A 25277-nucleotide genomic window follows, 5' to 3' on the forward strand; every position below is an offset into this window, starting at 1 on the left:
AGGGAACAAACTGAAATCTGCAGCACTGGTATGGGAATGCAGCACATTTATTATAAACAAAGAAAAGGCATACAGTGTTTTATTCCCGTAAAAGTCTAAGTTTTTCTTCTTTATTCTTTGTGGCACTTTTTCTTATCTGTTGGGAAGCTTTAGAAAGCAAAATTAGCATATACACTACCTTACTTATTTCTCACCCAACAACAGAAATGTAAGCTACATTATACATATTTTAAATTTATATTAGGGTGTCCTGGGATGCACTCAATGGTTCCTTTTTCCTATCAAAAAGGGCTTCCACTCAAGCAACTGGAGGTGGGAGTAAAGGTTCAATTTTTGTCAATTCTCTTAAGCAGCACAATTTTCTATGTGATACCATAAAATGTTGTTCCAGAAAGCCCTTGTATCTGCAATAGCAGTTTTCCAAAGGGAATTTATATTGATAGAAAAATGTGGTACTTTTACAATAGCTAACACTCAGGAAGGATTACAAAATTATGAAACAGATTTCTTCCTTATAAATTCAGTGAAGCCAGATTTTATTTCTTTCTGGAAGAACTTTTCTCCTTCAAACAAGCCAGACGCACATAAAATGCATTCTCACAGTTATAGAAAAGCATGACTTTTCTATAAATTCATTATCAGGACCATATAAAATCAATTATTTCTTAAATAATTGCTTTATATAAAGTATTTCATGTAGAATAACTGTTCCAAAGATCAAAGTGATTAACCTTTTCCTGAAAGGGACAACAATGAAATATAACAGCAATGTAACAATCCGAGTAACATATTCAAAATGGAGAACATTCATTCTCCTTCACTTGAATGTTCTGTTTTTATATATGCTGGTTTTGTTTATTAATTATAGTTCTGTAGAAATGTTAATATAATTTAATATTAACATGTTATCTAAGATGTAAAAAGAATTTGATTCAAAGATATTTCTAATTCCAGAGCAATCAACCGATTTGCAGTGTGCTTCTAAATTAAAATTAAATTAAACATACAATATGCTTCCATCAGGTAACATAGAAATAGGATACATAAACTATGAAATATTAAAACACAGCACACCGTATTACACATAAAACTTGTTTTTCCATTTCAAGTTTATTAAAACTTTAGCGGTACAAATGATCCAGATTGTGGATTATCAAAAAAACCAAACTGAAGTCCACATAAAAAAAAATGTTCCCCAACATGTCTCTAGAACCTAGAAGCAGAGTGGAAACAATAAGTTCATAAACTCATCCATGCCTATCTTCATCAGTCCCAGCACTTGATTCATGATCAGATTTTTTATCTTTGCCATGGGCACGATCTCTCTCCTGGTATTTTGATTTTTGGTTGACCTCTTTTTCTCTTGAAGAACGAGATCTGTCCCTTTCCTTTTCTTTACTCCTCCGTGAGTATGATCTTTTCAATTCTCTGTCCTTGCTGCTTCTTCTTTTCTTTGAGTCAGGACTTCTATCTTGATTTCTACTGGATTTTTTGCTTTTATTCGTCTCAGAGCTACTGCTGTCACGGCTTTTTGAGCGCACCTTTTTTCCAGTATCTTCCTTTCTCCGTGAACTCTTGTACTCTTGATCCCGATGCCTGTCTTTACTTCGACTTTCTTCCCTCTCAGAGCTACGGGATTCCTTCCGCCTTTTATGGTCTTTCTCTCTGGACCTCTCTGGTGTGCCTCTTCTCTCTCTACTTCTTGACCTTCCTTTTCTTTTCACTTCTTTATCTCTGTGTTTGGAATAGTCTTTACTTCTGCTGCGGTCTCTTTCTTTACTTCTGGACCTGGCTCGCCTGCCCCTGTCCACACTTCTGCTTCTCTCTCTGGCCTTATTATTGGAACTATGCTTGTTTTTAGACTGCTCGCGTTCCCTGCTTTTGGAGTGTTCGTGTTTGCCCCTCTCTTTACTTTTGGTACGATTCTGACTAGTACTTCTAGATCTTCCCCTTTTATTCTTCTCCCTGCTTTTGCTCCGTTCTCTGCCATGAAAATCATTATATTTTTCTTTGTCTTTTTCTCTGCTTCTCGATCGCATTTTTTTATCTTCATGTTTGCTGTATTTTGAGTCTCTTTCTTTGCTTTTTGATATCTCTTTGCTTTTGCTCTGGCTTTTGGATCTAGCCTTTTTTTTGGCTTTACTTTTGTTATGTCTGTCCTTATCTTCCTTCTCAGAATTCCTCTTTGTCCCTCTGTCTTTACTGTCAGATTTGGGATCTTTGGGCTGTGTTTCTTTTTCTCCTCTTCTATCTAGACTTTCAGAACCCTCTCTGTAGTCAGATATTTTTCTTTCTTTTCCTCTCCCTGGGCTTTTTTGATTTGCAGCATCCTTCTTGTTTTCATTAATTTCACTCCTTCAAGACAAACAAGCAAGCAAACAAACAAACTTAAACATAAAACGAATGAAATAATCCCATATCGTTATCTGAATTTACATTATAAACTGCATGCAAGTGCAAGTACATTTAACATATGATAGAAAGAAGTACCCCTAAATCAAAAACACAACATACTGTTCCAGAACTCTGCTGTAGGAGTCAAATGTGACATAACAGAGTGAGAAGGCCTCTAAAAAAATTTGTGGAAGAATTTCCCACAAGCGAAGAAAGAAAGCACACGTACTTGTTTCTTTCGACTCCTCTCTGTACTTGTTTTAATTGGAATTTAAGCAGATTATTAGCTTTTTTTCTTTTTCTTCTAACAAGATACGACATGAGCAAAATAGGAAATGGAAAAATAAACCACTATTTACAGGAATTTCACTGCTGCGCTGACTACTGAGTTACTTATAAAGTGAGATAAAAATCTAATAAATAAATAGTACAGAAATGGCTAGTGAATCTTACTTGTCTCCTTTTATCCACCTTTCTCCACTTGATACTCTCATTCTTTGGGCTCTCTGCATTTCCTGTCTCCAGTGTGGAGGAGTCTCACTGCGTCTAAAGCGATCCCTCGACCTGGATCTTGAAGGTGTCCGGTACCGCTTTGAATACAGGAGGAAAAATTAGCTAAGACAAGAAGATGTGGATCCTAATTTGTAGAGCAACTGTCATACATTTGATTGTAAATTACATATTTAAAAACATAATAAAACCTCCATCTAATAGATCATTTGGGGATAAGAATTGTTTCAATGCTCACTGAAAACAACACAGCAATTTAACAATAAAAATATAAAAAGAAAAAATGCACTGTCCAGAATACAAAAATGTATTTAAAATAATGGGAAATACAAAATGTAAACACCCATACTAAATACTTTTGTACAAATGGAGCTAATCTATTGCTAAACTTTATTTATATAACTAAGTAGAAATCAAATAGTGTAAGCAGTTTTTAATTAACAAAATTCTTAACTTTTACTGCTGTATTAATTTTTCAAAGTGATTTCTCACTTTTAAATATGTCTTTCAGTTTTCAAGTGTATTGCTATAATAACTTTCGCATCTAACAACCAAAGGAATTAATTTCTTGTGTATTACTGCATACTGAATTCTGATATGCAGAATCTATCAAATCTATGTTATTTAATAAATTATATTATCTTCTTTTTGAAGTAATATTGTTTTTATAATTCTCATTTGAAAGAAGCCAATTAATAAGTTTACTGTTTAATTTTAAAATTATTTTTACTAGAGCTATGCTATACTTTGACCTCAGTTCTAAATGTTTGATCCTTGAAACAGAAATAAAACTTTAAAAATTGGGTTCCTTGGGAGTAAGGATTATGGGAGAGTCAGGAATTTTTCCTTAGCAAATCTTTGTTCCACAAAGCTCGTGAACACTGTTGAGTTTTGTGGAAGTCTTCTAATGGCACTACACAACAGCCTTGGCAGAAGGCAGTCCATTACTGGAGAAAAGAACAGTTTAGCAACAAAACATGTGCATACTTGATTTTTAAAGGAACCCTCATGGAGAGACTATTAAAACATGCACCCCAATTTAAAGTCAATATTTTGACACAATCTTAGCTTGTTGTACAAATCACTATATGCTAGCCAACCCGCAAACACATATAGGCAGTCCTCAACTTATCGCCACAACTGAGTCCAAAATTTATGTTGCTAAATGAGACATTTGTCCCTTTTTACGACTTTTCTTGGAAAAGCTGTGAATCAAGTGAATCATTACAGATGTTAAGTTAGTAACGATTTCGTTAAGTGAATCTGGCTTCCCCACTGATTTTGCTTGTCAGAAAGTAGCAAAAGGAGACAATGCACAGCACTCCAGGATACTTCAACCGTCATAAATTTGTGTCAATTGCCAAAAATCTGAATTTCGATCACATGACCTTGGGGTGCTGCAACGTGCAATTGTCATAAATATGAAAAGCAGTCATAACTCACTTTTTTCAGTGCCACTGTAACTTTGCACCATCACTAAATGAATTGTTGTAAGTCAAGGATTACCTGTATTGCTTTCAGTATGGCTTGATATCCAAACTTAGCATGAGATATAAATGCAAAATGCTGGTTTTGTTTGCTAAGTCTAATTTGCTAACTCTAATAAGCCTTGGTCTAATTAGATAGACAGACAGACATGTATATATCACATAACTAAATCATGGTTTATTAAAATCCAAAGATCAAAGAAATCAAACTGTAAAAAAACACATACCCTTGGTCCCCTTCCTTTTATTTTTCGACCAGATCTTGTCACCAAGAGCCTTCTCTGATATGATGTTTGACAATTTGACGGATTACTAGAAATCAAGAAAAGAAAAAAATCACTGCTATTTAACTATGATTTATCAGTTTCTTCTACAATCATGGACTTCTAAAGTTCACAACTTGCTAAACATTTTCTTCATAAAAAAGAATTCAAAATATTCAGTGGTGAGATGACAGTAATAGTAGTAATAATAGTAAATTCTAAGAGCCTTAGTCCAGCAATACCAAACTAAAATGCAATCAACAAAGAAAATATAGATAACAGTAAAACAAGGCACTTTTCTTACATTACATAAAGATGGCTACAGAACATCATGCATATGCAAAATTAACTGAAAATAGTTAATAAATATTTAAATACTAAAAATATTGTTTGTTCCTCCCTTGTAGAATGTTTATCAACTTATGAAGAAATAAATCCTACTGAAAGCAATGTGCTAACTCTTAAGTAATGATCCTAAAATCTGCGTTAGTAATTATTTTAATTAATTAATTTAAAAACCATTTTAGCAGTTTTATGTTGTTTTAATGTGTATTTTTAATGTGGTTTGGGGAAATTATTGTTTCATTTTTAAACTATACAATATTTGTTCTGACAAAAGTAGCTCAAAGATTTCCAAAAGAAATGAAAGTCTGATCACCTGATTATTTTGAATCATTGTCTATATGTAGGAATACAAATTAACATGTAGTTTACACAGATCATAACTCTGGGGTTGCTACGTCAGTCTCAAACGCACATTAAACTTTACTTTCCCCAATGGTTAAGTTAAACCCAGTTAACATACTGTTTTCTATCAACCACAGTTAAGATAGAGTTTTAGCTAAAGAGAGCTGATTTTTAGTATGAAGTAAAAAAACTGCATCTCACTGCAAACTCCATAAGGAGCAAATATTTTTATATAACTTATTTTTTAATTGGGTGTGTTGATATTCTGGGAGATTAGTATATGTAAAATCTAAATGAATTGCTGGTTTTCCATATAGAGTTATATTGCTCTATTCTGTTTGATCTGGCTTGATATTTTGGTAATTGCATTGCTTTTGGTGGTGTGGGCAAATACAATATTGTGTATTGCTATGGCATTTCTTTCTCCTGTGAGTCAAAGGTCATTTGTCCCATTCTTCATTAAGAACAACTACCCCAGTTGCACCCAGATTTGGTGGGGGTCTGTTAATATGAAATGGTTTATCAGTCTACCATATACTTTCAGTGACAACTGCCAGGCTAACCCTAACAAAATTGCTCAATTGAACAGCCTGTGGGCTTGGCTGTCTACAACTCATCTTTCCAGAATTAAGAATCAGAATATTGCAGTATATATCAGAATATAACAACTGTGCTAGGTAATAAGAATTACTTTTCTGCTTTTGTTAACCCTGATTTATGCTAAGCATACTAAGGGAATACAGCCACTTTAATAAATAAGGGAGGAAAAGCAAAGGACAACTTTATCTAGTTGTTAGGTGCACAAGTGTTGATCTGCTACTATTGTGACAGGAAGAAACGATGAGAGATATTCTATACCAAGTAACTGGATGCTGTTACCCTTAGTATTGGCATTCATTGTTATAAATTGGTAGATTAGTTCAGAATGGTTTCCATAACCATTTATCTACCTGATAATGTCATTATTTTGCCACTATATTATTCTATTTTATACTATACAGTTTCCACTAGTTTGTGATCTTAATGTTTACACATACAGGTGAAACTTGAAAAATTAGAATACCGTGCAAAAGTTCATTTATTTCAGTAATGCAACTTAAAAGGTGAAACTAATATATAAGACTTATTAAATGCAAACCAAGATAGTTCAAGCCGTGATTTGTCATAATTGTGATGATGAAGGCTTACAGCTCATGAAAACCCCAAATTCACAATCTCAGAAAATTAGAATATTACATGCAATCAATAAAACAAGGATTGTACATAGAACAATATCGGACCTCTGAAAAATATAAGCATGCATATGTACTCAGTACTCGGTTTGGGCCCCTTTTGCAGCAATTACTGCCTCAATGCGGCGTGGCATGGAAGCTATCAGCCTGTGGCACTGCTGAGGTGTTATGGAAGACCAGGATGCTTCAATAGCGGCCTTCAGCTCTTCTGCATTGTACGGTCTCATGTCTCTCATCTATCTCTTGGCAATGAGGTCAGGTGAGTTTACTGGCCAATCAAGCACAGTAATCCCTGGTCATTGAACCAGGTTTTGGTGCTTTTGGCAGAGTGGGCAGGTGCCAAGTCCTGCTGGAAAATGAAGTCAATATCCCCATAAAGCTCGTCTGCAGGAGGAAGCATGAAGTGCTCCAAAATCTCCCGATAGATGGCTGCATTGACCCTAGACTTAATGAAGCACAGTGGACCAACACCAGCAGATGACATGGCTCCACAAATCAACACAGACTGTGGAAACTTCACACTGGACTTCAAGCATCTTGCAGTGTGTGCCTCTCCATTCTTCCTCCAGACTCCGGGTCCTTGGTTTCCAAATGAGATGCAAGAGTTGCTCTCATCAGAAGAGAGGACTTTGGACCACTGAGCAACAAGCCAGTTGTTTTTCTGTAGCCCAAGTTAGACGGTTCTGATGTTGTTTGTTGTTCAGGAGCGGCTCAACAAGAGGAATACAACATTTGAAGCCCATGTCCAGGATCCGTCTATGTGGTGGCTCTTGATGCACTGACTCCAGCCTCAGTCCACTCCTTGTGAAAGTCTCCCAACACTTTTGGATGGCCTTTTCCTGACAATCCTCTCCAGGCTGAGGTCATCCCTGCTGCTTGTGCACCTTTTTCTTCCACTTTTCCCTTCCACATAACTTTCTATTAATGTGCTTTGATACAGCACTTTGGGAACATCCAACTTCTTTTGCAATTACCTTTTTGTCTTTCTCATGATTGTGCTTCCTACTGAACCAGACTGAGAGACCATTTAAAGGCTCAGGAACCCTTTGCAGGTGTTATGCTTAACTAGCTAATTAGAGTGGGACACTTTGAGCCTAGAATATTGAACCTGTTCACAATATTCTAATTTTCTGAGATTGTGGATTTGGGGTTTTCATGAGCTGTAAGCCATCATCATCACAATTATGACAAATCACGGCTTGAACTATCTTGCTTTGCATGTAATGAGTCTATCTCATATATTAGGTTCACCTTTTAAGTTGCATTACTGAAATAAATGAAGTTTTGCAGAATATTCTAATTTTTCGAGTTTCACCTGTAGATCTTAGTATTTTAACATCATACTATTGTGTTGATAAATAATTTTTAAAAGTCTTACCTTTCCCTTTCTCTTTCTCTGTTCTTTGTTTCTTTTTCTTTTTCATCTACTTTGGGAGGACTTTTCCTCATCAAAAATCTGTTTTCTGGAACAGGAGGAATTTCTTCTGGACGGACTGTAGAAAGTGGTTGTTGCAATTCAGGATTTTCTGTTTCAGTTTCACTAGCTGAACTTAAATTTATAAAACAAAAGAAGATTTTTATCTGTACTTTTAGAATAATGTGTTAAGTTTTCAGGTGCCAAACATATTTCAAATTTACTATATTTTAGAAATTTCTGTTGGAAAGCGGCAAAATGTTTAATATTGTAATTTGAATTGTGCTGGTTCTTCTTATGCCTTGCTGGTTTTAATGACAGGTTGAATATGGGGACATGCTTTTTTTGGTCTTTTTATTAACATGGCAATTTTTAAAAATACTCCTATTGTAAATTACTGAACAAATATAAATCAACAGATTTAATCATGCCTAGGGATAGTTTCTGAGCTGCTTAAATGGAAATGGATCCACACTACAGAAAGTCGCCAGGTTGCGACCCCCCAGCTTACAAACAACAAAGTTACAAACAAGCTATTTGCAGTACTCAAAATGGCAGACAGCCAACCAGCAATGAGATCCAACTTAAAATGGCAGGTGGCACTTCTCCCTGCTCACTGAAAAACCGCTGAAGCCTTGCAATATCTCCATGAGCATTTGTTTTTTATATATTGCACAGCCTGTTTTCACTTGTTCCTGAAAGCACTGCACAGCTCAAGAATGTTGTCTGTCATTTTGAGTCATGTCGCACTCCAGCTTTTCTGACTATTTGACTGGCAACAAGATCCAACTCAAATGGCAGACATTACTTTACCCCCATGAACTGAAGCAGCGCTGAAACAGCGCAATGCCTATATAAGCATCACAAAGTAATGCATGGATTTTTAATATACAGGTAGTCCTTGGCTTACAACCACAATTGAGCCCAACATTTCTGTTGTTAAGACAGACACTTGTTAAGTGAACTTTGCCACATTTACAACCTTTCTTGCAACAATTGTTAAGTGAATCTGGCTTCCTCATTAACTTGGCTTGTCAGAAGATCTCAAATTACATGTCCTTGGAACATAGCAACAGTCATAAATATGAACCAGTTGCCAAGCATCTGAATTTTGATCATATGATCATAGGGGTGCTGGAAAGGTCATAACTGAAAAATGATTTATGTCACTTTTTTCAGTGCAGTTGTAACCTGGAACATCAATAAACGAAGTGTTATAAGTCAAGGACTGTTTTCAGCAGTTCCTAAAAATATTGCATGGATTCAATAGTTCCTCAGCTTGTATAAGAATGGCATTTGCCATTTTTAATCGCACTTGGCTTCCATTTTTCTCTTTATTACACAGTAAGACAAAACATGTGACTAAAGAGCTTGTTCCAGTTTACATACAAATGGACTTAAAGGTAATTTAGGATGGGAATTTGTTCTTATGTTGGGGACTTGCTGTCTTATAAAACCACTCGGTTGACTTCCTAGCAACTGAAGCATTGTTCTCCAAGTATCTCAGATTTCATCCTAAAATGTATTTAAAATCATTATGACTTTAGATACATAAGCAATGTTTAAAAAAAAAACATAATTTCAGAAACAAGCTAACTGAAATTGACAATGAAAAATGTATCTTTAATTCCTTCAAATTATTCTGTGTTACATTTGTTGCAATAATAGTGTAGGAAGAAAAATGTTTTAACGCTTTCATAGAAACCTTCCTGTATGTACCTCTTTTTGCTTTTTTTCCTCTTTTTCTTTTCTTTCTTATGTTTCTTAGAGGTTTTTTTGTGTTTCTTTTTCTTTTTCTTTGTTTTTTCTTCAGCAGCACTGTCAGATTCAGTTGACGAATCAGAAGACGTTTTTGAATCACTTGAACTTTCTGAATCACTAGATGAAGATGATGACTTGCGTCTTTTCTTCTCTTCCTTCTTGGCTTTAATGAAACCAACAGAAAAGCGTTTACTGCCTAAGCGAAAAAAATTATTCTTTTCCTATCTTCTCCAGTTTTTCCTTTAATTTCCGAATATTAAAGCAAATAAATAAAAGTTATTTCCCAAGCATAATTTTTCATATATTAAGATGCTAAATATTATTAAGAAATTCATTTTAACTATAATCACAGTTACAACTGTATCACCTTCGAGCAGTAATATATTGTTATACCCCAGAGTCTAAATTCTTAATAAACAATTTTAACAATGGTGCTCTCTGGAGTTTAAAGCATTAAAATAAGCCAAATAATTAATTTCTACAAAAGGTGATTGGAAAACAAAATATTAAAGCTGACTGTTTTTCTTTTCAGCATTTACAATCTGAAACTGAAATAGCAGACTATTATTATTTTTTTGAAAAAGTTTTTTTTATTTTTTAAGACAAACATATACAAACATACATAAAAACATCTTCCATTTTATGTACATACAGTGTGTCAGTTGGTTGCGAATCTTTTGTGCTATCCTTTCATAGTCGTTACTTACAGTTTATATAAATTTCACGTCAAACTAACATATGCTTATATATTTATCAGGTATTAATCATCCATGGCTAAACTATTTTTTCCATCATTTTATACAAGATATCCCAAATTTTATTTTAAAATTTCTATTGTACTTTCATCCAATGGTTACATATGTCTACATTATATTTTATATCGATCTATTAAACATCTATAACAAAATTATCTATTCTGTTGCATTACATCTTTTTGTCCAACCATTGATAAAACAAATCCCATATCATATAAAATAGTTTATCTTCTTGTTCTCTAATTTCAAATGTTAATTTACTCATTTCAGCACAGTCCATAATTTTCTTAATAACTTCCTCCTGCATAGGTATTTTATCATTTTTCCAATTCTTAAGCAAATACAATTCTAGCCACTGTTAAAAAATTTACAATCAAATATTTCAGCTCTTTGTTGTATATTTCTGGTATAATTCCCAATAAAAAGATCTCTGGTTTAAAGTCTATATGTTGTTTTATCATTTTTTCCAATCATGTGTGGATTTTAGTCCAATATTTTTGTGTCCGAGCATGTCTACCACATACAGTAATACGAACTAGGTATCTGATGACTTTTCCAACATTTATCCGATTTATTCTTAAACATTCTTGCAAGTCTCGTCAGGGATAGATGCCATCTGTAAAACATCTCATACAAATTTTCTTTATATGCAGTTGACATTGTCATTTTATAATTTTGAGACCACAATTTTTGCCATTTTTCTAAATCAATCACATATCCAAAATTTATCCAAGCAATCACCGTTTCTTTAACTTGTTCCTCCTCCAATTTAAATTCTAATAAATGTCCATAAAGCTTTTTAATTACCTTTTCATCAATACCCATCAAAATTTTGTCTAAGTCAGTCATCTTATCTTAAATACCTTCTGCTTTAAAATCTTTATCAAATCTAGATTGTATTTGCAAATATGAAATCCAATTCATTTTTACACCTTGTTCTTCCAACTCTTGCATAGATTTAAGTTCATCCTTTTCATTCCATATCTCACCATATCTGTTTGTTCCTTTTTATATATTATTGGATAAAAAAAAGCCTCAATGGTAAATATCCATAATGGAAGTTTTAAGTAATATTGTCTTTTATCTTCTCCCAATTCAAAAACAGTGCCTCTTGAATGTGTCTTCTAAAATACACGTGTTTTAGTTCCCTTGTACCAGAGGAAAGCATGCCATCCCAACAGTAAGTCATGCCCTTCTAAGTCAATAGTCTACTGTTCCTTAATGTTATCCATTCCTTTACCTACATCAAGCTTGTCGACTGGTAATATAACTCCCAACTGGGCAAGGCAAACCCTCCTCTTATTCTTGCACCTTGTAACAGTTTTAGTTTTATTCTTGCTTTTTTACCCTGCCAAATATATACACTGCTCAAAAAAATAAAGGGAACACTTAAACAGCACAATGTAACTCCAAGTCAATCACACTTCTGTGAAATCAAACTGTCCACTTAGGTAGCAACATTGATTGACAATCAATTTCACATGCTGTTGTGCTAATGGAATAGACAACAGGTGGGAAGCATAGGCAGGTAGCAAGACATCCCCAATAAAGGAGTGGTTCTGCAGGTGGTGACCACAGACCACTTCTCAGATCCTATGCTTTCTGGCTGATGGTTTGGTCACTTTTGAATGCTGGCAGTGCTTTCACTCTAGTAGTAGCATGAGACAGAGTCTACAACCCACACAAGTGGCTCAGGTAGTGCAGCTAATCCAGGATGGCACTTCCATGTGAGCTGTGGAAAGGTTTGCTGTGTCTGTCAGCGTAATGTCCAGAGCATGGAGGCACTACCAGGAGACAGGCCAGTACATCAGGAAACGTGGAGGCTGCAGGAGGGCAACAACCCAGCATCAGGACTGCTACCTCCACCTTTGTGCAAGAAGGGACAAGAGGAGCACTGCCAGAGCCCTGCAAAATGACCTTCAGCGGGCCACAAATGTGCACGTGGCTGCTCAAATGGTCAGAAACAGACTCCATGAGGGTGGTATGTGGGCCCAACGTCCACAGGTGGGGGTTGTGCTTACAGCGCAACACCATGCAGGACATTGGCATTTGCCAGAGAACACCAAGATTGGCACATTCGCCACTGGCTCCCTGTGCTCTTCACAGATGAAAGCAGCTTCACACTGAGCACATGTGACAGGGTCTGGAGACGCCGTGGAGAACGTTCTGCTGTCTGCAACATCCTCCAGCATGACTGGTTTGGCAGTGGGTCAGTAATGGTGTGGGGTGGCATTCTTTAGGGGGCCACACAGCCCTCCATGTGCTCGCCAGAGATAGCTTGACTGCCATTAGGTACCGAGATGAGATTCTCAGACCCCTTGTGAGACCATATGCTGGTGCGGTTAGCCCTGGGGTCCTAATGCATGACAATGCTAGACCTCATGTGGCTGGAGTGTGTCAGCAGTTCCTGCAAGATGAAGGCACTGATGCTATGGACTGACCTGCCTGTTACCTAGACCTGAATCCATCTGAGCACATCTGGGACATAATATCTCTCTCCATCCACGAATGCCACATTGTATCACAGACTGTCCAGGAGTTGGGGGATGCTTTAGTCCAGGTGTGGGAGGAGATTCCCTCAGGAGACCATCTGCCACCTCATCAGAAGCATGTCTTGGCATTGTAGGGAGGTCATACAGGAATGTGGAGGCCACACACACTACTGAGCCTCATCTTGACTTGTTTTAAGGACATTACATCAAAGTTGGATCAGCCTGTAGTGTTTTTTTCCACTTTAATTTTGAGTGTAACTCCAAATCCAGACCTCCATGGGTTGCTAAATTTGATTTCCATTGATAATTTTTGTGTGATTTTGTTGTCAGCACATTCAACTACGTAACAAACAAAGTATTTAATAACATTTCACTCATTCAGATTTAGGATGTCTTATTTTTGTGTTCCCTTTATTTTTTTGAGCAGTGTATTTCAGCACAATTCTATTTAAGTCTCCAAAAAACTTTTTCCCTGGTCGGATTGGAATTGTCTAGAATAGATATAACATTCTAGGCAATGCATTTATCTTCATTGTAGATATTCTCCCAATCAATGATAGTTGTAGTTTTTTCCATTTTATCAAATCTGTCGCAATCTGCTGTTTGAGTTTAAAATAGTTATCCTCCTTCAGTGTGCTACATATTGGTGATGTATATCCCTAAATACTTAACTTTGATTGTGACCTGCATTTCTAAAACTTCTTCCAACTCTTTCTTTCGTCTTGCTAACATATTCTTTGTTAATATCATTGTTTTATCTTTATTTATTTTCAAACCTGCTACTTTTTCATATTTTTCTATTATTTTTATGAATTTAGGTGCTGTTTCCAATGGATCTTCTAGTATGAATACCAGGTCATCTGCAAAAGCTTGCAATTTATACTCTTCCTTTTTGATTTTCATTCCTTTTATTTCTTTTATCTTCTCTAATATTTCTATTCAACACTTCCAATGTTAACAAAAACAGCAGAGGCGACAGTGGACAACCTTGTCTTGTCCCTTTTCTTATATCTATAGATTCTGTTAATTCTCCATTTACCATAACTTTTGCAGTTTGTTCATGATATATCGTTTCAATGGCTTGAATAAATTTTTTACCAAAGCCCATTTGTGTCAACTGAAGTAAAATGAATCGCCAACTCACATTGTCAAAGGCTTTTTGTGCATCTAAAAACATCAAGGCCATTTGCTTTTCAGGATGTGCCTCATAGAATTCTAGAGGGTCCAGAATAATTCTCACATTGTCTCTGATTTGTATCTTTGGCAGGAATCCATTTTGGTTATTATGGATAAAATTATTTTAGTAACTTTTCAGTCTTTCTGACAGGATTGAAGCAAAAATTTTATAGTCTGAATTTAATAGGGATATAGGTCTATAATTTTTAACTTGCTGCAGGTCTGTATCCTCCTTCGGTATAAGTGTAATATATGCTTCTGAGCATGTTTTGGGTATTCTTTTCTTTAGCATAACTTGATTCATAACTTCTAACAAGTGAAGATTCAATATTTTCTGAAAAGTTTTGTAAAATTCCGCTGGCAAGCCATCTGGACCTGATGCTTTTCCAACATTCTGTTTTTTTAGGGCTTCTGTTAATTCCATCATCGTTATGTTCCCTTCTAACATTGTTTCAATGTCTTTAGGTATCTGAGGTAAATTCACTTTCTGTAAATATTGCTTAACTTTTTCTTGAACATTCTCTTGAAAATACAATTTTCCATAGTAATCTTGTATAATTTTTTTTCTTCTCCTTGTTTTCATAGTAAACATGTCCTTGATTTATTGACTAATCCTTCTTGATTCTGTTTCCTTTCTCAGTTTATAGGCTAGCCATCTGCCTGGTTTATTTGCATCTTCAAAGTAATTCTGTTTGGCATTTTTGATTTTTTGTGCTAGTTCCTCTTTTTCCATTAGTCCCATTTTATGTTTAATTATATCCATTTTATTTTTAATGTTTTTTTTGCGGGGACTTCTGTAAATCTTTTTCCAATCTTTTATAATCATTCTCCAATGTTTTGAAAGTCTTTTTCTGTTTTATATTTCTTTTCCTTGTATAGTCTATTATCAAGCCTCTTGTGTAGGCCTCCATTGTGTCCCAGAGGTTCTGTAAAGATGTGTCCTCTTTTCTATTTTCTTTAAAAAAGAAAACGAATTATTTTCTGTTTAAAATCATTTTCTTTTAATATAGTATTATTTAAAGTCCATCTAGATCTCCTCTTATATCCTTTCCAAATGACTACGACTGGATTATGGTCTGTCCAGGTGCTTTTTCTATTTCAATCTCTCATATGTTGGTCAGTAATTCTGCTGACATCCATATCATGTCTATTCTATTCTATCCATGATGCATGCCTGTTTGAGTAAAAAGTGTATTGCTTACTTTCCACATTTCTCTCTCTCCATGCATCTTTTAAGTTAAATTCTTCTGTTATTTGAAAGAAAGATTTTGGTAGTATCTTTCTAGCTTTCTTTGTTGATTTCTGTGTTTTATAGTCCAAGCGATCATTAATTATTCCATTAAGATCTCCCATCATACAAATATTAACATAGTCTAATTCAATTATTTTCATATGTAATTTCCTGTAGAATTCTTCTTGGTTATCAGTGGAGTATAAATTGCAATTAAAATTGTGTCTTTAATATATAATACTACACCCCTTTTTTTAGATTGTGCCAGTGACGTAAAAATTTTTCCTAATTTTTTTTTTTCAATATATATTCACGTTGTTTTTTTGATATGTACTTCTTGTAGGCAAATTATATCAAATTTTAATTTCTCTAATTTGTGAAATACTTTCCTTCTTTTAGTAGCCGAGTTAAGTCCATTTATGTTAATCGTAATCAATTTTCTTTCATCCAAGTTAAGCTTTGTGAGGGGGTTTTATTGCTCTAGTAGGTCTTAATTCTCATTGCACTCCGGGTACACCACCTACTGCACCTTCTTCTTTTTCTTTTTCAATTATTGCTATACACTCTTGGAATTCAATTAATGACCCTTCTTTCTTGCTTCTTCCTCCTTTCCTCTCAAGTATTCTAAGTAGAATAGCTCAGCTTTTTCAACTGTGTCAAATTCTGTGTCCTTGTTCCTGCCAAGTGAACAAGAGGCCTTCTGGCATCAACCATCTGTAGTTTACTCCTCTCTTTTAAGTAACTCTTTAATCAAGAATAAATATTCTCTTCTCATCTCTCTTACTCTTCTTGGTAAATGTTTCAGTACCGTAATTTCTTTGTCTTTATACTTTAATGTGTTCTCTCTTGTCACCTGCAGCATCTGTGTCTTAATAATCTTAGTAAATCTGATGTGGACTTCTCTTGGTAGTCTGTTTCTCACTGCATATCTTATATAGATACAGAACACTTCATCCATCCCATCCATCACCTTCTCTTTGGTTATCTCTTACACTTCTGCCAGTATTTCTGTCATTATTTCAGCAAGATTTTCACCTTTTCCTTCTTCTACATTTTGAAATCTTAGGTAGAATTCTGATCTATCAATTTCCCATTCTAATAGTTCACACCTGCCCTTTTCGACATCGCTCAATAGAGTATTAATATTTCCAATTTTCTTGTCCCTTTGTGTATCTTCTTCAATTTTTTTGAATCTGTTTTCATATTTCATCATCATCTGTTGAATATTTTCTACTTTCTCATCTATCTTTTCAGTTCTTTGCTCAATATTCTCCATTCCCTTTTCAATCTTCTAAATTCCTTGCATAATCATCTGTAATGTCACTTCCTTCTCTTTCTCCTGTTGTACAATTGTCTATATTGTCCGTTGTCCTCCAGATGGTGAAGAGGCTATTGGTATTGAGGAAGCTGGGGCTGTTGTCTTTCTGCTCATCTTGTAGTACTTATCTGTAAAGAGAGAAAGAGAAAAAAGAAAAAAAGAAAAAAAAAGAGCACAGGCAAGCAATTGTCACTCCCCAAATTTTTTTTTTAAAAAACAAACTTTATTGAATATACAACTAAAATAATGAACAAACACATACACAACATAGGAAAAAAATGAAAAGAAAAAAACCCACAAAAAATAAACATATAAAAGCAAGCAATTCCATTATCAACAGTTTGTGGTTCCTTATTTGTTATCATTATTGGTGTCATATTTACAGTAAATCTTAATGCGAGTATGTAATTACTACCTCCTTTACAGTTAACATTATTTACTAATATATTTCCTATCTTTGTTCTATCCAGTCATACCAACATTCCCAGCTTTTGTAATATTCTGATGATTCTTTATCCTTAAGTGCTAAGGTCAATTTATGCATCTCTGCACAGGTTGCTATTTTCTGAATAATCATTTCCTCTGTTGGAATATCAGCTTGTTTCCAACACTGTGCAAAGGCTAGTCTAGCTGCAGTAAGTATGTGCAATATTATATATTTAGTTTTTTAGGGAGTTGTTTATCAAATATCCCTAATAGGAAGAATTCTGGTTTTAATTCGATTTGCTCTGCCATTATTTCCTCCAAACATTTTTTGATTCTGCGCCAAAATCTTTGGGCTTCAGTGCAGGACCACCACATGTGAAAGAATGTTCCGTGTTTCTTTTTACATTTCCAGCAATTCGGATTCATGTTAGGAGACATCTTTGCTATTCTCGAAGGGGAAAGATGCCATCTATAAAAGATTTTATAGGCATTTTCTTTATATGTTGCTGATTTTGTGATTTTATTATTCCTGATCCAGACCCTTTCCCATTCTAATAATGTAATGCTATGTCCAATATTTCTATTCCAAGCTATCATATTGCCTTTGACTACTTCCTCCTCTAATTCTACCTCTAATAAATAGCTATAAAATTTGGTTATATTTTTTTAATCTGGACCTAGTAAGATTTTATCTAATTGCTGTAACTTACTGTAAATTCCAAAACTTTTATCCTGTCTGTATCTATTTTGAATTTGTAAGTAAACCCACCGGTCTACTCATAGCTCTTGTTCTTAGAGATCTTGCCATGATTTTAAAGCTCCTTGTGCATCCAGAAGGTCTTTGTATTTTATCATCTTGTTGAGATCCAAATTATTTGGATGTATCATCGCCTCCATCGTTGAGATCCAAATTGGGATTTTTAGATAATGTTTTTTATTTATTTTATTCCAATTAGCCAATAAAGAGTCTCTAATTATATGTCTGTGGAAGTAGTTCTGTTTGGTTTTTCCCATGTCCCATAAGAATGCATACCACCCCCTCTTTAAATGATGGCCTTCTAGGAATAATATTCTTTTATTCGACAAATTTACCTACTCTTTCAGCCATAGTAAAGAGGCTGCGCTATGATATAATTCCCAATTTGGGAGTGCCATACCCCCCCTGCTCTTCATGTCTTGCACTGCTTTTAAATTTATCCTCAATTTTTTCCATTGCCAAATGAATTTTGCGATTATCCTTATTAAGTTCCATAAAGTAGTTTTTATGTATTTTTATTGGTATTGTCTGGAACAAATAAATAAATTTAGGGAGAATGGTCATTTTAATGGTAGCACTCCTCCCTAATAGAGAGATTTGCAGTTTAATCCATAACTCTAAGTCTTTTTTAACCTGTTGTAGTAATTTGCTATAATTATTTTCCATTAAAGTTTTACACTGAGCTGTCAGCCAAATTCCTAGGTATTTAATTTTTTTAACCACCTGTAGTCCCATTGCCTTTTCCAATTCTAATTTGGTTTTTTTTGTTAGGTTTTTAGTTATTAATTTCATTTTTTCCCCTGTTAATTTTAAGTCCTACAAGTTTCCCAAATTTATCTAGCTCTTTCAACAGTTCTTGACCTGTTTCAATTGGGTCCTCTATGAAAAAGACCATGTCATCCGCAAATGACTGCAGTTTATATTCTTCTTTCTTTATTTTTAAGCCCTTTATTCCTGGGTTCTAATTCATGTAAGCAGTGTTTCCAAAGATAATATGAAGAGCAGGGGAGATAATGGACATCCCTGCCTAACTCCTTTCTCTATTTTTATTGAGTGCGTATACTCTCCATTAATTATATTATTCACCTTTTGTGAGGCGTAAATTGTAGTCACAATGTTTTCAAATTTAGTGCCTAAATTCATATTGTAGATTTGTTGAATTAGAAATTGCCAATTTAAGTTGTCCAAGGCCTTCTGTGCATCCAAGAATACAAGGGCTATTTGTTTTTTCCGGATGGGCTTCATAGTATTCCAAAACATTTAACACTATTCTTAAATTATTCCTGATTTGTCTATTGGGAAGAAATCTGTTTTGATCTTTATGTATATATTCGTTCAGGATTTTTTAAAATCTATTTGCTATAATTGAAATAAATATTTTGTAATCAGTATTTAACAGAGAAATTGGTCTATAATTTTGTATGAGTCATGGATCTGAGTCTTCTTTCGGAATCAACAAAATTAATGTCTCCTTCTATGAATCCGGCCTTTTAGCTGCAAGTAAAACCTTGTTATATACTTCCACCGAGGGGTCCTATTTGTTTTCCTATTACCTTGTATAATTCCCCTGGAATCCTATCAGGTCCTGGAGCTTTGTTATTCTTTTGATTTTCTATTGCTATTTTCAGTTCAGACCATGTAATATCTCTAAATTAGCATTTATTTCATCTCATCCCCAATTTATCTTTTGTTACACCCAAATAATTTATCATATCCTCGTTTACCTCCTCTTTTTTATAAAGGTCTTCAAAGTATTTACATGCAATTTCTTTTTTCTGTTCTATTCCCTGTTGGGCATCCCCATTTTCATCTATTAATTGGTAAATTAATCTTTTCTGTTTTTCTTGTTTGAGTTTATAGGACAACCATCTTCCTGGTTTATTAGCCTGTTCAAAGAATATCTGTCTAGCTATATTCAACTTTGTGACCATTCCTTCCTGTTCAATTAGATTTAGTTTGTGTTTAGTTATTGTCATCTGATTTTGCAATCTAGAATCCTTTGGAGTATTTTGTAACTGCGTTTCTAATTCTTTAATTCTTTGTTTTAGTTTATTTTGTTGGGCACATTTTTATTTCTCCTGGCAGTATATGATATCGTTATGCCCCTTATTACTGCCTTCATTGTATCCCAAATATTCTGCTTCGTAGTTGCCTCATTATTTTTTCTTTTAAAAAGTAGTCTAATTCCTCCTTAAGTCTATTCGTAAACTCTTTCTCTTTTAATTAGCTGTGTATTTAGCGTCCACCTTTTCCTTGGCTTTTTCCTACCTTTCCACACTATCTGAATCGGATTATGATCTGCCCATTCATTAGGTAAAATTTCAATCTCTTTTAACTCATTTGCTAACTCACCATTCATCCACACCGTATCAATTCGTGTCCATGATTGGTGTGGTTAGAATAAAATGTAAATTGCTTTTTCTCGGGGTTTAATTTTCTCCACATATCTATCAAATTTAATTCAGTCATCATTTCCTCACATATTTTAGGTAATTCTCTCTTTTTCCTCTCCACCTGCCCCCCTCTATTATCTTTCTGATGGTCCACAATGGTAATGAAGTCCCCCAAGATACAAATATTCCTTTTTTCTAATCCCACTATTTTTTCATGTAATTGTTTAAAAAAATCTTTTTGATTATCGTTAGGTGCATAAATTACTACTAATAGGATTGGGGTTGACTTAATCCAAATTTGTAACACCAGAATTCTTCCATTGGGATCTGTCCAAATTAGCTCTGTTTCCCATATCCTTTCACATATACTGCTATCCCTTTCTTTTTCCCAAGGTCTGCTGGCGACGTATACAGATTCCCTAACTTGGGGCATTCTAAATATTTTTCATCTACCTTCCTTATGTGGGTTTCTTGTAAACATATATCTGCATTTTGTTTAATTAGTTTAGTTAATATTCTTTTCCTTTTTATCCTAGAATTCAGGCCATTTATATTAATTGATAATATTTTCCTTTCCTCATCCATTATCTAACTGATTCTTGCTCTTTGCCTTGTAGTTATTCCTGTCTCTTTTTGTAGCTGATAACGTGTCCTCAGTTCTTCTCTCTCTTGTTGTTGTATATTTTTTGAATTCCTGGGATTCCTATCTCTATTCTTTTGGTAATCCTGGTCATCTTGCGAATTTGAATCTAGTTCATCTTTACTACTCAATTCTTCCAGACCCACCAATCATTCATAGAATTCTTGAGCTTTGTCCACGGCGTCTACTCTAATTTTCCTTTCTTCCCATGAGATTAACAGCCCTTCTGGGATTAGCCATCAAAATTCAATGCCTTTTTGATTTAATTGGTTCACCAAAAAGTTATAGTCTCGCCTTTGCTCTCTCACTCTTCTTGGGATTTGTTTGAGCACTTCTTTTCCTTTATATGTAAATGTTTCTTCTCAAGATACTTTGTATATAACATCCCCGACCTTTCTTCTGGCAAATCTTACGTGAACCTCTTTTGGGTATTTATGACGTCTTGCATTGTTTGTACTCACTCTATAGACTTTGTCCAACTCTTTCAGAATATCATCCTTATCTTTTTCCAACAATTCTGCTAATATTCCTGCTATTACTTGTTCCAAATCCTCTTCAATTCCACTATATTCTGAAATCTCAAATATGCTGCGGCCTTGTTCATTTCCAAATAGACCAGGGAATCATCCATTTCTTTGCTCACGTTTCTTAGTTGTTCACCATTTCCAGCTTCTTCTCAGTTTGTTCTGTCCTTTTCTCAATTTCATTTATTGTTGATTCATTTCTCTCTAGTGCTTGCTGTATTGTTCCAATTTTTTATCTAACTTTGAAATATCTAATTTCATTTCTACCTTTAAATTCCCCATCTCTTCTTTTAATTCATTTGTATCAGCTCTTGTCTCAGTATGGTTTTTCGTCATTATTTCTTGAAGCTTCAAGATAGATTCTTGTAAGGTAAGAAGAGTCAACTAAATATTGGCATTCATGATAGAGGGTTGTTTATCTCCAGATAGTGTTTCCTCAATTGTCTTTTGTGCCATCATTGAGGGCGATGCCACCGCAGTTGTTAGTGCTGGAGTAATCTTCTTCCCAGATTTAAGTGTTGTATTAGTTGAAGTCATTTCTTGTAGGATTTGTTTCTGTTTTTGTATTATACTAAATACGTTATCCCAAATTAACATTCACTGTTCAAAGATATCAAATGGAAGTGTCCACTACCCTAGTTGATTAGTATATTATTAAACTAGTCACTCTTATCAATATAAGTATTCTCCAAACAATTTTAAAATTAAATTAGAAATCAAATACCTGAATTTATAAATCTTAGTATTTATACTGAGTTTCCACTATTTAAATTCTAAGTATTACTATACTTTATTACTATATAAAGGCTATGAAATTCTTATACTAAATATCAATATTTTAAAATAGTATTTTAAATGTTTACAGGTCTAAGTGAAGAAATATTAACCTTACTATACAATAATTAATTATTTAATATATAGTAATCACAGATAAGCACAATTAATTATTAATCTAGTATAATCAACACATGTAATCAGATATCAATACTTAGGTAGTTAATTATCATCCCCTTGTTTCCCTGATATATTAAAACCAGATATGAACTTCAATATTTGCTAATATATCAACTAAATCAAAAATAAATCACATTTACCACATTCAAATACCAGGTGAGATGAATAAAGGGTTGGTATCAAAAGATAATTAGTACAAACAGCAGAGGCTATAGGCGCAGAGTATCTGAATATAACTGTTCAATTCTTCTCTAAAGTCAAAAAGTTCAGTCACGAAACACACCGGAAGCACAGTCTTGCTGAGTAATGTCTCTGGTTTCACAGTCTCACCGCACCCTCAGTTGTAACCGTTCCTCCTTTCATTTAAAACTCCTGTAGATTAATCTCCAAATTTCCTATAGTCTCTTCAATTAATTAGGTCTCCTCCACTTATTCCAGCTTCAAACCAATAGTCCAAAAAGACTCGAATAAGTTATTAGATTTTGTCCATAGTGTATCTGGAAATGGTAAGGCTGTTTGCTTCCTCGCTTCCGATCTTCCCCCAGTCTCAGGTTCGTTAGTCCAATCTTCCCAGAGTCTACAAACCAAATCTCTCACACTTCATGAAAGCTAAGTTCGTTGCTTTTTTTCCCCCGGTTATTGTCAGTTATACAAGCCTCTCCGATTTTCTTATCTTCCCTATCCGATCGCTTGTGTCCTTACCCTCTTCCGTTTCACGAGCCCTTTCGCTTTCACCACCACTCGTATCCACTTTGGCCACTGCTTTCAGGCTTTGTTCTGACTGATTTTCTCCAATGTTCAACACTCAATCTAGATCGCAAATTCCTTCACTCACACTCCTCTATCTCACTCGCTTCCTCCTCTATGTAACAATCCGGATTTCGGGACCACCATTACTGGATGGCAGTCTCTTATTGTCGGTCTCTCTATGTCGCGATGAGAGTCGCCTTTTCCATACCGCAACTCAAGCCTCCGCACACCGGCACATTTCTCTATGGGATACGTGCACCCCAAGGGTCACCCCAATAGCAAGAAAAGGTAGCATAAAACCCGGAGCGAGCTTCAGCACCTCCACACCTCGTCACCGGAAGTCCGCCACTCCAAAAAATAAAGAGCGAAAAAGAAAAAATCTTCAGGCACTTGATACCTTAATCCAATTATTTCTCTTAATAAGAAGGAATAGCAGAAAAGAGCAAAAAAAAATAAAAAAATTATATTGTAGTTCCTGGAATGAAAGGTTGAAATCCAGATATAAAAATCCAACTAGAGGGGAGTAAAAAAGAAAGTGAAAAGTAACCAACAGTTCTAATGTGAAGCCTGCCACTGCCACTGAGCACCCAAGACTCTTTAATAAATCAACTCAAAGTTTCTAGTTCCAGTATTTCCAAGGTCACTTCAATCTTCTTTCAACTTTAACTCCAGACTCTATTCATCTATAGTTTCACAGATGGGTACCCGCGTAAACAATCTGCCATGCTCATCCCACTATCTTTTCCAGTGCAAAGCTCGGAGTCCTTGAGTATAACACAAATACATAACCAATTAGAAGAAGAAACAATATGTCCAAGTCTCTAGATGGCAGTGCTACTTTTTTTCCTTCACTTTCACTCCCCCCTCATGTATCCAATGCCAGGAACAAAAAGAAAAATGAAATCCTTTCTTTTAAAAAAGAAATAAATCTCAAATCAGAAAGAGTCTTAATCAAAACAGACTTTCAAAAAATTGTTAAAAAAAAATAAAATAAAAAGAGAGTTTAAAAAAGACCAGTCCAGTTTAAAGTTAAGAAGCTTTGCCAAATTTTAAGTTCCAATAAAAAGGGGGAAAAAACTTTCACTTTAACTAGTTTAATTTCACCGCTTAAACTCTTTCCTCTTCACTTTTAATTTCACTTTAAATCTTTGAAGGTGTTCTCTTCAAGAAATAAGTAAAAGTTCATCTCACCAAACTGACACACTTTCTTTCAATCTCTTCCGTTCCGGAGCTGTCCCAGCTTCAGCAGCTTGAATGGCTGCCTCTCTGTCGCTGGCAAAAGGGCTTTTCCTGGATCAACCAGGGACTTTGCAGTGTCCCTGGGATCAATAGAACGTGCCCTTATCAATCACTGTCTCTACGGGACAGTTGAGGTCCGTCGGGACCGTCCAGCAGTGGAGATATCGACGGCGATCTTAGGGAAACAAGATCGCGCGTCGTACTGCCGCAACACCAGCTCCTCCCTGTCAGAAATAGCAGACTATTATTAAAAAGGTATTTTAATTTTACCTTTAGATTTTTGAATTAGTTCTCCACAACTCATTATTCGCACTTCTGCATACGGTTTACTGGATGCATCGGTCTTCTGATTTTCTATTTCTCTTACAACTTCTTGCCCCGAAATTACTTGTCCAAAAACAACATGATATCTAAATGAGTGAAGCATAATTTTAATAAATGACTGACATTTCTATCTCATTGAAGAATTCAGCATAATTTTCCAATTACAAGTAAGAGACAAAAATACATACCCATCAAGATGAGGGGTAGGCTTAGTTGTTCTTTAGATGACACCAGGGGCAACAATTTAATAAAAAAAGGATAATATTAATATCAAGTTGAAAGGGAGAGAGAGAGAGAGCACAAATTTGGTATATTATGACAGATATGACAAATATGAACAAAATACATTAAATATTGAACAGCAACAATGTCAATACATTAAAATTTATATACAGTTCTGATTATTCCTGTAACTGTACCTAACATTCAAAAAATGTTTAAAGAAATATATTCCATGTAGCCTAGTTTTGACTGAGGTAGTATACTTTGGCAGCATTATATATGGCATGAATATTCAGAACCCTTCTGAATAGAAACTATTTCCTTCACC

General features: G+C 34.8%; 1 protein-coding gene across 1 annotated transcript in view; it reads right to left on the reverse strand.

Moving 5' to 3' along the window:
* Window positions 1-1078: 1078 nt before the first annotated feature.
* The window catches only part of PPIG (peptidylprolyl isomerase G), a 52497-nt gene continuing 28298 nt past the window's right edge, over window positions 1079-25277 (reverse strand). The window contains exons 7-13 of the mRNA XM_026697088.2: window positions 24916-24945; window positions 24674-24813; window positions 9707-9911; window positions 7952-8122; window positions 4619-4703; window positions 2848-2984; window positions 1079-2355 (exon numbers count right to left, since the gene is read on the reverse strand). Of these exons, the coding sequence (XP_026552873.1) occupies window positions 1248-2355; window positions 2848-2984; window positions 4619-4703; window positions 7952-8122; window positions 9707-9911; window positions 24674-24813; window positions 24916-24945 (1876 nt within the window). The 3' untranslated portion in view covers window positions 1079-1247. The remainder of the gene's footprint in view (window positions 2356-2847; window positions 2985-4618; window positions 4704-7951; window positions 8123-9706; window positions 9912-24673; window positions 24814-24915; window positions 24946-25277) is intronic.

Source organism: Pseudonaja textilis, chromosome 1 (genome assembly GCF_049901715.1).
Source record: "Pseudonaja textilis isolate UNSWEBS1 chromosome 1, rPseTex1.2, whole genome shotgun sequence".
Lineage (NCBI taxonomy): Eukaryota > Metazoa > Chordata > Lepidosauria > Squamata > Elapidae > Pseudonaja > Pseudonaja textilis.